At 27.1% G+C, this 15,168-nt stretch overlaps 1 protein-coding gene across 1 annotated transcript; it reads right to left on the reverse strand.

The window, feature by feature from the left end:
* Positions 1 to 542: 542 nt before the first annotated feature.
* LOC107172294 (uncharacterized) lies at positions 543 to 6,915 on the reverse strand. The gene is made up of 9 exons (XM_089220755.1): positions 6,755 to 6,915; positions 4,430 to 4,607; positions 4,212 to 4,331; positions 4,051 to 4,111; positions 1,796 to 1,926; positions 1,674 to 1,734; positions 1,452 to 1,582; positions 1,245 to 1,384; positions 543 to 894 (listed from the first exon to the last, which is right to left on the reverse strand). The coding sequence occupies exons 1-9, from the start codon at positions 6,854 to 6,856 to the stop codon at positions 703 to 705; spliced, it is 1,116 nt and encodes a 371-aa protein (XP_089076881.1). The 5' UTR covers positions 6,857 to 6,915; the 3' UTR covers positions 543 to 702.
* Between the last annotated feature and the right edge of the window lie 8,253 nt (positions 6,916 to 15,168).

The following is a 15,168-nucleotide window of genomic DNA, read 5'->3' on the forward strand; positions in this document are numbered from 1 at the left end:
GTAAGTTAATTCTATATATGTTAGGTTTAAATTTTTTGCATATAATGTACTATAATATAGCGTAGATTGCAATAACAAAGCATTTATATTTTAAATAATAGCAATAAATTAAGTTCTGTTACTTACGATGCATTCAAATAAAGAATTAATTATTCCAAAACTGCTTACAAAACACTGGGTACGTTACTAAGTAAATACATATATATATTATATATATATATATATGTATAAATACATTTTTTTATCAACAATAATTTACCCTCGGTGACATAGGCCATTGGGTTAATATATATAGTACTATAGAAGTATATACCTTCCTGCTGTAATTTATTTATTATATTTTAAGGTTTAAATTATAATAGACATAATTTAATAATAATAATAAACTGGATTTTTACTTGTGAAATTCAAATAATAATATGATGAAATAACTAAATATATATTTTACTCAGTACATGCGTATTTCCATCTTAGTAGACAGTATTTTTAACACTAATTGTATCGGACTACTGGGAATATTTCAATAAAATGAATTAGACAAGTTATACTTTCAAATGAAAATATTATATTGCTTAACTTAAAATAGTGTTGTATCAGTACAAAATCATTGAATAAATAAATAAATTAAAACGACTATATAAAACTAATTTTAAGATAAATAAATAATTATTTGACATAATGCTTTAACGAATATTTACAATATTAAATTGTTTCATTTAAAGTTTCATTTTCGTTTACCAATGAAATTATGGAGGAATTAGGTTTTGTAGTTTCTTCTTCATATTCATCATCGCCTTCTAATAATAAATCTTCCGACACCGTTGAAGGTGTAGTTGTTGTTGACTTAAATAGCATTAGGCTAGGCTTAGGAGGTACTAACCCGACGATTTCAACCTATATAAGAAAATAGTATAAGGTATAACATAGTTTGTAAAATAATTTATTACGTAATATGTTTTTAATTAGGCACATCAAATTGTTTGATTAAAATATAATTGAATTTAACTTTTCAACAAATCATAATAGATATTATTTTATAATCTTCCCTTGGAAAAGTTACACGTACTTATAATTTAATGAACTGTCATTGCAGAAAAGCAAACTTGTAGCAATGGTAGTTTCTAGAAATTTGTAGTTTTAGGCACCAATATATACATAAATATTAATATATGTACATTTTGTTTTCCTTTGTTATTATAGTTCGGTATGTTGGTTCACTACTAGTTCACTACTATAGAAATTACCTTTTTTTTATCTACTTCACAATTTCGTCCAATGTATCCATCAGCACAAAGACATCTATAATTTCCATCTTCTTCTGGGAGACTTACACACGTGGCTCCGTTTTGGCATGTGACATTATTAGTTTCGCAGTATTTCAGTTCTAAAACAAATAAAATGTAATTACTCATAATTCTGAAAACAGAGTGATTGTTTTTTCAAGTATTTACCTTGGTCGCAGAGCATACCACCCCAGCCAGGCTTACAATTACATTCCCATGGACGGTTACATGTACCATGAACACAGCCTGGGTATGCGAAACATTGGGTACAGTTCTTACCCCACCAGCCAACCTTGCACCTATAATTGATTTATTGTTATTATTTTTGGTGTATACACCAGCTTAGGTAATTAATATTGGTAATTATTCATTTATAGTATTTATACATACCTGCATTCATTTGGCTTACGACAATATCCTCGGTCTCGATGACAGCCTTCAGAGCATACGGCTGTAACAAAATTTCTTTAATTTATAAGAAACCATTGCAATTTCATACACATTTTACTTACGTATCTGACATAAAATTCCTTGCCATCCTTTTTCACATTTGCATTCTAATGGTTTAGAACATGTCCCGTGCATACATCCTGGTAATGGTTGACATTCCTTGCAGAGATCACCAGTCCAACCTAAACGACATCTGCATAATTTCAACAGACACGGTTATATAAAAAAGCATTAATTAATCGTGTTATTATAATGTTTGTGTTTAAATAAATTAAAAACTAACCTTTTTAAGAGTATTTTCTAGCATTATAAAAATAACAATTTTAATAATTTTAACTTGCACATTATATATTATTTGTAATATAACACCTCATCATAATTTAAAATTACTATAGTTATGACTATGACTGCAACATTATTTATAATTATGCAACTTAAACATTATTATTATAATCGTATGAAAAAGCATATTTTAATCCATTAAAAATTAAACATACAAATTACATAAAACTATAAAAGTACCTTTTTTTTATATCATACTTTTTAAATTTTTTTTTTTTATTATAATGAGAAGTATCAATTATATTTTATTTACAGAAAATTATTTTTAATTTTTTGTTGATTTTACCAAAAACAATTTATTTAAAATTCGATTATAACTTATAAATAAGTATCTGTTTTCAGTGCCAAAGATGAGGTTTTTTTATAAATATATTTATAAAAAAAGTTGTATTCATATTTCTTCTGGTATTAATTATAAAATATATCAATATAATAATTTTTAACTAATGTGTAAGCACTGAGTTATAACTACCCTTTATAGTATACCCTTTATAGCTACTTATAAGAGTTACTAGTTTATTACAGATAGGTAGGTATTATGTATATTATATCCTCAAAGTCTCAACGTATTTATTTATTTATCTTATTTTAATTAAAAACAATCCAGTTGGTAGTTTTTGAGTAATATTCACTTCGGATAAACCAAGATGGGTTGAAAACATAACACAAAATATCGAAATTATAAGTTTAAATTGTTATTTGATCCGATTATGTGTAAACTATGGCAACCATCAAAACAGAAAAAACTGTTTTCTACTAATTTGCTACTATTACCTACTATACCTATATTTTAATATGTAACCAATGCTCAATATCATGGAAACAAGGCTTTTCAGTTTTTTACAAATTTTATTTATATATAATACATGTTAACCTAAACAAAAAAAATATTCATTTTTCTGGATTGTAATTGAATTACCCTTTAACTACTTATGGGGTTGAAAAAATAAGCTATAAATCCCCTCCAAGTATCAAGGAATCTATTGATATAACTTTTATAAAGCAGTTCATGAGATGCATAATTCACCTATGGCAGATTGTATATAGCACTTGGTATAAACCTAAAGGGGTTCAAACATCAAACTACTCTCTAAACTTTCCTGATACCTCTAAGAACAATTCAATATATTTTCGATCATGTAGTTTTTTGTTATATAAGCAATAATTATACATTTAAGTATTTAACTCTCTATTTATTTTAAGGTTAGGTTTTCTTATCCGAGGCCATAAACGCGATGATTTAATGCATTAATTGCCTGAGTAAACTCTGGCAGCCATTTATACACAAAAAAAAAATTAATAAAAAAAGCTTTCAGTTTTCCTGAATTTCTCAATTTTCTAAGCAACTTTTAAATTTTTATTTCCTCAAAAACCTTATGCGAAATATTATGAACATTAAAAAAAAAAACAGCCAAATTGGTTCAGCCGTTCTCGATTGATGTGGATTCCAACAAACAGCTGAACAGCTTTTTATTTTTATTACATTATAAAACAGCATACCTACATATTTTATTAATATAATTAATATACCAGATACCTCTGATACCTATTAAGATAATGTAGCGATGGCGTGGCAGCAGCATCGATGATAACGATGTCGGCATTCAACATACACAATAATGACATAATATTATAATAAGAAGGAAACGATTGAAATTGAAAGCCATAGATTAAGTTACACTGCCTATATAGCATAATATATTAGTCATTTATAAAACTTATAAATAGATGACAACTTTTTGTCCTTGTCTTATAAATTCCTTTGAATTTACAAAAAATAAAAATAGGCCACTTATCAAGATAACAACTATCCTATCTCTCAAGTTGTACCAAGCAAGAAACATTTACAAAATTTTATAAAAATCGGTCATGTACTCATGTGGTTTCAGAGATTAATGTGAACGGATATCGTGACACGAGATTCTACTTAGAAAATAGATATAACTTAAACAAATGACTAATAAATTAAACTTGCCTGCATTCTCCTGGCCAGTCACAATACCCTTTACTTGGATGACAGTCTTCGTGGCATACCGCTATTAGTACGTTGCGCATAAATAAAACATGTAAATTATTTAGATAATTTTAATGCACCATCCACACTCTTCATAACTTTCAATAAAAAATCATCATTACGTTCTGAACAGAATATGCCGTCCCAGCCTTCAAAGCACTTGCATTCGAAACTATTGTTGCAGTAACCGTGTTGGCAGCCGGGCAGTGCTATACACTTGTTGCACATTTCGCCGTAAAATCCTAAAAGAATAATATCAATGCGATCAGTCTTTATATAGGCAGGTACTATTTTGGTGTAGCACCATGATTTCTGTTATCCATCACTCATCGACACTCACCCAACTTGCAACGGCATTCGGATGGCCGTTTGCAGTATCCTTGAATTGGATCACAGCCTTTTTTGCAAATTGGTACATCGCAAAGGTCACCTATCCACCCGGGTAGGCATTTCATATCACCATTGTCATCGCAAACGTAATGACTTGATTCATTTTGTGTCGCTGGCGCCTCGCAAGCCTATATTGGATAAAGTTAGGTACACACATACACACACACACACACACACATATATATATTAGGTACGTGTCATGTAAATAAAATATACGAAAATCATTATTCTAAACGTATACCTAATTACATAGTATTTATCAAAGTTATTAAAGTATCAAATTCTAAAAACAAATATAATTATTAATAACTACTGATTATAAGAAATTATATACGTCATGTATTTTATTGCAATTGAACTTTCTTATAGGTATTTTAATATTTTATTATCATTAGTATTATTATTGTCAAATATCGCTACCAAGTACCAACGATCGACTGAAGGTATCACTGATTTATGTTTGTATGAAAGTAGTTATCTCATCCTACGCTGTTTAACTTCCTTCTGAACACAGTTTCAATGGCAGACGGTAGTTTAACGTCTTAATCGTCTTATAGGTAGTAAAAACTGTGTCTGACAGTAAAAATATACTTAATCAGTTCTATACTAAATACTTTAACACAATGGCATAAATTATTTTATATACTGCAACACTTTTAGTAACAAGAAATTATTGATAAAATTCATACACTAATAAATAATTTCAAAGTAAAAATTCTTGGTTCGTGATTTATAATTCTAAAGATGTACAGAGGCGCAAATCTAGGGTTGCAGGGGGGGGGATTGATACTCGATGGTCAATTTTCAGACATTACAATAAGCATACATCAATACACTTATATTATATTATATTTTTATTTGATACATTTTAATATTATTATTTATATGTAAATGAGAACAGTGACTTTTTTCAATAGATGGGTATTGAATACTTTTGTTTTGCCCCCCCCCCCCCATAATTTGAATTAGTTTGCGCCTCTGAAGATGTAAATATGTAATGAAAAGTAAATAAGCATATACCTAATATTAAAAACAAAAAGTTTTTAGTTTTTATATTGCTATATTTATTTGTGATCAATTGATTATATCACATACTAAACAAGCGTAATAATTATACATTAAATATATTGTAATCAGTTATAATGCGGATACGATAATTTTTATAAGAAATTGTAAATCAAACTATTTAATCCATAAATATTTGTTTTTTAATGCCAAACTGCTTTATAAAGAATTCAAAAACATTTAAATAAATTGACCATAAATAATGATAAATATATGCAAAGTAGATATAACTGTAATACAAACACTTATAGATGCGCTGATGCGCAAGCATAAAGTATTAAAGTATATTATACACATTTAATATAATGTAATAATATTATACTGTAAATGTTACTATTCTTCCACTGACTTCTGGTTTCAATTCTCAACTAGTATTTAAAAATAGTTGTCCATCTAGTTTATAGTTAATGCTACGGATATAGTCTATTTGGATTATAATACCTAATAAGCAATCGTGACAAAAATATTTATGTGATATTATTAGTTTCTATAAATTGTAAATATGTACGTGTCGGCATACCGTTAAACAAGTATATTATTTTTTAGACCATTTGTCTTAATATGAAAATTTAACCATTACCTAATTTTATTTTTTTGTATTATATTTAAGAAATATAAAAAAAATATTTGCAGATTTATAATTAACAACAAGTAACAACTATATCATATATAGACGTTATATCTAATAATGGTGTTATAATTAATTACAAAAATGTTTTGTTATTTAATCAAAAGTTTTAATAATTATGTTAGCTTATCGTATGTAGGCTATCTGTTTTACCGTTGCACAAAACCTGAGCGTTTTAGAACATACCTATGCATAAATTGTATGATACATAAATCGACACTTCGGCTAACACATCCTTGTTTATATAGTGGGTCACTAGGCTACCAGATCTGATCACGGACTGAACTAGTGCCGTATACAAACGACGTGACCGATGATAATCATATTTAGAAAGTCAGTGTAAACCCTTATTGTTTCATTTAAAATGTAATTGTTTTTCAATAAAATCAATTTTACAAAAACATTGAAATTATCATCTCGCCAATATTAATAATGTGACAAACAAACGAACACAAACTCTACAAAAAACGTATCATTACTTACTAGTCCAAGATTTACATTTTTAATTTGTAGTGAAAAACAAAAAATAATATAATTATGATTAAATATTTTATTACAATTAAATTATGATAATAGTTTTACCTGTTTTTTCCATTTTGGGATATTTTTGGATGCGGCTAAAACCCTTGGGGCTCCAAAAGTACACAAAGCAAAAAGTACGGCTAGGGTACTTCTATTGGTCATGTTGACCAAACGACGTCGTATCAATGCTTTCACCAGGACTACACTGACTCATCGGAACATCCGAACCAGCCACTTCCCATGTCTTTTTGTAATTAGAATAAAAACGTGAGCTATAGCAGGTGCACTCTGCTATACTACGGTAAATAGCGGGGAGACTACGAATACTTCCGAGAATTCATATACAAATTTAAAAAATAATTAATATACCAGATTATTGGATACAAAGTAATATACATAATAATTAATATACAAATTTAAGACCAGTGAATATCTCATATAGAATATGTTGTGTTATACCCCTAATAAATTTTTCGAAATAATTTAAATTTAAATTAGATCCTTATATTACAACAAAATACAACAATATACCATGTGTTCACCAATTTAAGGAACACTGACATTTCTTAGCCAGATTATGTTGAAATGCAGAAACTCATTTAACTACAGCAAAAAATAAAGATTAAAAAAGGTGGATATCTACTGATCTACTGTTCAATAGGTTACAAGTGGGTCACTGCATGTAATGGGTAATGTTAAATTTGAATTCAATGATTAATATTATTGAACACGAAAATAACAACAAAACAACTAAATTCATTATCTATTATTAAATGTTAGACATAAATAATTGAATAGATATGAATTTCTAAATAAAAATGATTTACAAATTTTCGTTTTCGACAAATTTTGTCAAAATTCTAGGTTCAGATGCTCACAAAAACCTTGTAGGTATTATACATTTTCAAGTATTTTGACCAAAACAATTTTTTTATTTATTAATTTAAAAATAAACTAATCAAAATCAAAATGTTCTTAGAGCTTTTAAGGTTAAGGAATGATGATACAAATACTGTAGTATTTTATTTTCGAATTTTATAAAATCAACAATAGTATTTGTATTTGGCGTATTGACCATTGACTGCAGTGCGTATAATGACGATGCCCCATAAAATCGAAAGTTGCAACTAACAATCGATGTACATTTATACAGAAGTAATTTAAGATATTCCTCACAACTACACTTGGTAGAGAACAAGAGAAATCTAAAATTAGAAAGACTATAAACATTTCCATAGTATATATATATTATATATATATATTTAAAAATAAACAATTGTATGTATTAGTTAAAAAAAAAATAGTTAAGAACCTGTCACACCGTTCTACGATTAGTCGGAATAAAGTATTGATTTAAAAGTTAAAAACAATAATATTAACATATTAGTATATTACGGCAGTGTAAAATGTTATAAAATTAACTGTCCACCAAGTTGAATTAATTTAAAAAATCCGTTTAATCTTTTTTCTTCCTTGTCACCATCACAAGAAAACAAGAGACCTCTATCAACATTGAAGAATAGTAACTATTTATTCATGTGGTGGGGCTAGGATCTATCCTACCGTAAAACGACGCCTTAAAGTAGACTATACAACAAGGAGAGAACAAGAGAAGACAATTCTAAATATCCGATCGACGATCATCTAGTTGAAATACTCAACCCCGAACCCAATAACGTCTCTAAAACTCATCCAATTCTTATCAGAAACTCACCTTATAAATAAATTGTAAATATTAAATTTAATATACTTGATATTTTAATTTATTGTTTTTCATTATTTGTTATTATCAATAAGTAATTATGTAATTTATATAAATTATATCTAAAAGAGTAAAATGTAATGCTATTACGCTGTCACAGCTAGATGCCACGCCACAAACAGTTTGCTTTAAAAAACAACAACAACTGTATTATAAGAACTCTAACTATTTATCATATTATAAGTATATAATATAAGAAGGTAATATTTTTTGATAAAAATTAATTCAACCTACCGTATTACTTATTATAGTGCTATAAATATTAAAAAATAAAATAATATCGAACATATTGCTAATAGCATTCTATAAGGTCCAAGAAATTTAATTAATTTAATAAAACTTCAAACAATTGTTGTAGAATATCGCAGTTTTGACTTTTACAAATTAAATGGTATATCTTATAGTGTACCATCTATTATGGCGAAACTCCAAAGTATTTATAAAAATAATGTACCGATAAACAAATAAACAGAATGTTCAAATTGAGAATATATACTATGTACAATAAAATAGAAATGAGTAATTACTAATTAGTAGTATACATTAGTTGGTACATAAGTACATTTACCTAAAAGGAACTTATTTAACTTATTTTATTAAAAAATATATAAAATCATTTATTGTAGTTACTATTGATGGTATAGAAATTGCATAGGACACTACACTCGCATTGCGCATACTATCATAGATTATTTTTAATATCTTGATTTTAAAACAAAGTATGAACATTTTAAAATGTTTAAATGAACATAACTAGCTTTGAAATTGAAATATAATAAAAATCCTATGAATTTCACAAGACGATATTCTTACTTCTAAATACATTTTATAACAGATCATTCCACTCTATTACTCTAATATCTCTAATGTTAATCAGTGGACAAAATGGAATATTTGGAACGTGCAATTACTGTTATGGGTTTGGACGGAGACAACACATGAGGGTTATTTATAGAATGATCACCTACTAAATGTGGAATTCAATTTTTCCTATTTAATTTTCTTATATAAAATTTGAGTAGACCATCTGATGAAGTTAAGATAACGATAAAATTAATATTTTAAAATATCTATTATAGGACATTTTTCGTATTTCTGAAATGAAAATCGAGATTATCAACAGCATTTTTAGTTTAGTTTAGAAATTATTTTTAATAAATTTGATTTTTTATCTTCTCGACTACCTATTTAAATTATTGTTATACCTTCACAATATTATACATAAAAATAACAAATATTGGCAACACTAGACGAGCCGGCCGGTGAATAACGCCTCGTCGCCCCACTCCCTGAGGCCATTAACTTGAATTTTTATGACTGTAAAAATATCATGGTACATAGTGACTATCTACCTAATGATAGCATTTATAAAGTTTACTCCTTCAATTTGATTACTAATATACGGTAATGAATACACATATTTGTATATTACATATTAATATTTAATACATTTATAACAAGGCGTTTGCGCTGTATTTACACAATAAAAAATTATTATAACAAAAACACACGCCATACCTTGTTTAGAACGTATTACAAAATACAAATTACTATAATACTACAGAGTACGAGATTCAGAAATACTTTTAGAAAGTATCTAACATAGACTAAGGAGTTATCTATAAGGCTATAACATCACTAAGAAGTGTGAATGTAAGTATGAAAAAAATAATAAAATATAATATTATAATATATACCTACTTAAGAGTAAGTTGACACAACTGCATTTGGTAAAATATAAGTTATCTATTTAAAATTCGCTCAGGAGCTCAATAATCGAAATCTAATTTTACATATTTACCCAAATGCAAGTGCTCGTATAATAATTATAACACATTAACATCATCGTATTAAAAATATATAACGTTATAGAATTTATTTTTTACGATTTACAAATATTGTATTTTCTTAATCTACAATTTTATAATCATAGTCTAAAATACAATTTGTCAATAATATTTGAACATATTTATTATATAGAATTTATCGATGTATCATTGAATAATTTATAAAAACCGTATTAAAAAATATTAATAAATCTAATTAAAAAGTATTGGTTAGTTGCACTAACCTTTTCAAACTCAATCGTCAAGTTATATTGTTATTACCTGTACAATATAATTAGTAATTACACAAAAACGATTAAACAATACCAAACGTATTCTATGATTCAGTTATTCAGAACAATGTCAATATTAAATATTATCTTAAATTACTTATAGAGAATTAAAATGGAAATGGGCACTATCGACTATCATATTTTATAAGAAGTTCAGTTTTCAGTATAATCCACAATAGGTACTTACAAATTAGAAACAGCAAATAAATAAGACGATACGTTCAACAAGCAACAGTTATTATAAGAGACAGCCAGTTAATAATACTATAGCCTATAGGAAGGTACACGATTTATAACGGAAGAAGAGGAACAGTGAATATTCTGCAACGATTGAGAAGAGAAAATTCTAAATCGAGAAAAAGAGTTTTCTAAGCATGGAAAAGATAGGAATAAATAACCATAATTACTGTGAAGTACACAATATACGGTTGTCACACTTGGATTCTAAGTATATTTTACAATCTGGCCAATAATGATATTGCTGATATATCGCTTGATATTTATCCATAGGTTACCAGGTATAGAAAATGTTCATTTGAAAGCATTTTGAATTCTAAATTAAATTAAATCTGTGGAAGTCTAAAAATAAGAGCTACATGTACCTAGAAACCAAAGGTTTAATGTTAAATATTAATAATAATAATAATATGTAGGTAATATAATATATAACATATAACTATATAAGTATTACGTATAATTAAAACAAAAGTTCTATTTTGTATGCTTTGGATATTCACCTATCTAAGGAAAAATACAATCAATTTTTAATAAAATATTATATTTATTTTATTATCTACTTAACTTTTAAAGTTTGATAGCCGTAATTAATAAGCAATATTAATACGTCATGACTCTAATCTCCATATCACCAATCACCTTGAAATTCAAATAAAATAATATACAACATACCACGTGTCCACGTCTTGTTTACATTTAATGTTTATCAATTATCATACTATAACAGTAAAAAAACAATTATTAAATCATGGATATTAAAATACGATAAGATTTATGTTTAATTATATCATGTTGAATTGTTGAATATAACAATACCATTGATAATAATAAATATTATGGTTGTTAATGCAATAAATATATTTTGTGATCTGTAGTAATGCAATTTGATTAAGGGGATCGATGGCGGACAATTATTTCAAACGACCTAGTAATGCGATAATACTTTTTAAAACTAATTTGAATTCCTTATTATTTCTACTTGAGTTCGGTCGGTCTACTAAAAGGTAGTTTTTAAGTTTTTTCAATTTCTCCCCCCCTCCCAGGATATATACATTTATTTTGAATATTTACAAATTTTCAAACGTTGATTATTCGGAATTTAAATCAGAAACCTTAAAATGTGGACTGGCCAATGTCATATAGATATAATAAAGAATTCAGATAAGTTTTCTGGAATATTATCCCATTATTAGGTCAATCGGTACGATGGACAAAAAGTACATTCAATACAGCATAAATTGTTTACTGTTCACGTGCGCAACGCCGAGGCTATGATTTGTGCATGCGCTCCGTTATTTCATTTACACACATTTACAACACTGCAATCATACTATTCAAAAATGGCCTATTTCGAACTCCTTACAAATTGTCCACCGCCAATTCCCTTAAATGTATTAAATTTGTTGAATAAAATTAACAAACATCAATGTTGATTTCATAGGCGCAAAAGGGAGGAGTGGTTGGGGGAATTAGCACCCCCAATTTTAAAATTATCACCCTCAAATAATGTTCGTGTTTATGAGAAAATTCACCGCTTAAGCACCCTTAGTTATTTTTATTGAAATTAAGCTTATGGTTGATTTAAAAATGATTTTTTATAAATTGTTTATTAATTCAATGTACTTTTTTTAAAATTAATATTTGTTGTATATAACTAATGTATACCAATAAAATTTGTTAGTTTTACCTATTAGGCGATAAAATTTCTTATTTAGATACTATATTTTTCAGACTAAAAATCATTTTAACATATTTCAATCTTTTAACATATTAAAAATAAGTTTTATATAATTTACTAATGAATTTTTGTTCAGTGAAGTATTTTTATTATTATTATCATCGATAAATATTCTTTTGTTTGATTAAAAAACTTGAAAATATAAATCGAGGTTCTTCATAATTTATTATTAGTGTAATTAAAAAGAATAATTTGATTGTCAATTCACAATATTGTTTTCTAACGTAAGTATTTTAAGCTTTCTTTATATTCCAAACAAAACAGTTTACGGCAAAGACAAAATAAATACAATTTTAAGGACATTTTTGAAGTAAAAATGTTTTCGGTATTGCAGGATATTTAAAACCAGTAAATCTCATGAGTCATGGAATAATTTACTTATTTTGATGTAATTCAAAAACGAATACTTGACTGTAGATATTTGAAATTTTCGCCAAATGAAAAAAAAACCACAATAGGTTAGGTTTCTCAAATAAGTAGTTAATTTACTATTTAGTAACCAAAAAAACTAAAAGGTGCACTATAGGTATTATTAACAGTAGAATATATTTCTTTAATAGTAATAATATCAAGTATACTTTGTAATATGGACGGCCTGCATGTCTATAGGTCAGGCTGACCATCTTCGCTAACGATCGTTTGTTGTATATTATAATAATTTTATATTATCGAATTCAATTATAACATATCCATGAAAGTGATTTACAGAACCCCCACTAAACTTTTTATTCGACCCAGCTCTTAATTTAACAATCCGAAAATAATATGTAAATGCAAGGAATAATAATCCTATACATCCTATTAAATACCCCATACACATATCGATATGCTCATAAACTAAAACCTACCTAAGGTAGTTTTACATTTTAAGTGCACTGAGAATATGTTATACTGAAAAAGTGAGAAATGTATTTATTTTACAATTATTATGTGATTTTTTTCTATATTTGTCTATTATTTAACTTTTTTAAGGAATCTTATAACCGCAAACCTTCAGAATTGCGTATTTGTCATTTGACAAATGTAATATGTCTAGTTATAATCATATTATATTCTAATAAGTAATAATACATTATAAAAATACAAATTATATTGTATTATGCTAGAAACGTAAAAATCATAAACTTTTTGATAAATAGCTTATTAGCTTTATACAGTAATATATTTTAAAATTATTATTCTTTTAATTCTCATGATAACTTTGGAGCTATTACAACTTGACATTTTGAATCAAGGCCACTCGCATATTTTAATATTTAATTTGTAACACACCTACACCTGCTTTATTATGCTTTGAAAGCTTTTAATAAAGACTAAAAGACTCTTTAGACTGTATTCATTATTCGTTTTTGAGAGTTACTATTAGTGTTGTTCAATAAAGCTTTATAAACACAATTGTATAAATTCCACTCAAAATCAATATTTAGAATCATTTGCATTAGGTATTGTTAACATTATCTTTCCCCATCGTGGACATAAATTGTCAAATAATAATATAATTGGAGTGCAGCGATGACGCGAAAGGGAGACCCATCCGTCTGACCTAAAATTCTTCGGTGTTCGGATTCACATTTCGCCTTCCTAATCATATCATTATATTATTAATACCAATAATTAATAAATATAAAAAAAATAATATTATTGTTAAATTTATTTATTTATCTATAAAATGAAATGATATAATTGAAAAATAAAGTTTAAGATTAACCTTTTGAAAAAACATTATACAATTATCAAATATATCAATTATACGATATTATTATTCAATTTTTATTTTTGAAATATGTCTATAGATATTAAACAAAAGTAGTCATTCTAAATTTTTTGACGTTTTAACTCAGTTGACCACACTCAGGACCATCGAATTTGCGAGATCTAGGGCGAAAACAATTTCAAAGCCTATTAGGCTTTTATTTATTTATTTCATTTATATTTACAAATGTTTCTAAAATTTCAATTTGTTTACTCTATTTATATTAATTGATCCAAAATTATGGAGCTTTAGAAGAATTGTCCATTTTTCAGAGGAAGCAGAACAATAGTGTAAGTGTATATAGTCTAAGTTTCTTATAGAATTATACAAAAAAATTAATCACTAAATTCATCTTTTCGCTTTTCTTATGGTTTTATGTATATTAGTTTTTTAAGTACCTATAGTATACATTTTTATAGTCCCAGATTGGCCAGATTGGCCCTCTTGGATTTAAAGTTCTGGTGTCACGTTTGTCAGGGCACAGACAACGCCATTGGAGAAACGAGACACTGTATATGAATATATGATTGATTGCTAGCAATGAAAACAATAATTAACATTTATTACAAAAACAACGATATTCGATTGTTGTAGATATTAATTAAAATGGTAATACCACAGAATAGAACAATTATTAATGATGAAATATTAATTTTTATTATATAGTGATATTATGTGATATAATATTATACATTAAATACATAATTGATTATACCGTTTTATTATTTTTTTTTTCGGCTGGGACAGCACGGTTTTATCTGGCACAATCTGGGTAACGGGTTGGCGACACTGACGCGTTGACGGTTCGTGACGGCGATCGCGAGTCTGCGCGCACGCCCCACCGCTGCTGCCCGACGCCCTCCAT

The sequence above is a fragment of the Diuraphis noxia genome, unplaced genomic scaffold, assembly GCF_037042655.1.
Source record: "Diuraphis noxia isolate RWA-SAM2 unplaced genomic scaffold, SU_Dnox_SAM2 contig0002, whole genome shotgun sequence".
Taxonomy (NCBI): domain Eukaryota; kingdom Metazoa; phylum Arthropoda; class Insecta; order Hemiptera; family Aphididae; genus Diuraphis; species Diuraphis noxia.

Excerpts from the sequence above, each read along its gene's own strand:
- LOC107172294 (XM_089220755.1), bottom strand. The coding sequence starts at position 6,856 with ATGACCAATAGAAGTACCCTAGCCGTACTTTTTGCTTTGTGTACTTTT. Across the intron at positions 1,583-1,673 it reads CGTAAGCCAAATGAATGCAG|GTGCAAGGTTGGCTGGTGGG; the intron begins GTATGTATAAAT and ends AATCAATTATAG. Across the intron at positions 895-1,244 it reads GTGAAGTAGATAAAAAAAAG|GTTGAAATCGTCGGGTTAGT; the intron begins GTAATTTCTATA and ends TTTCTTATATAG.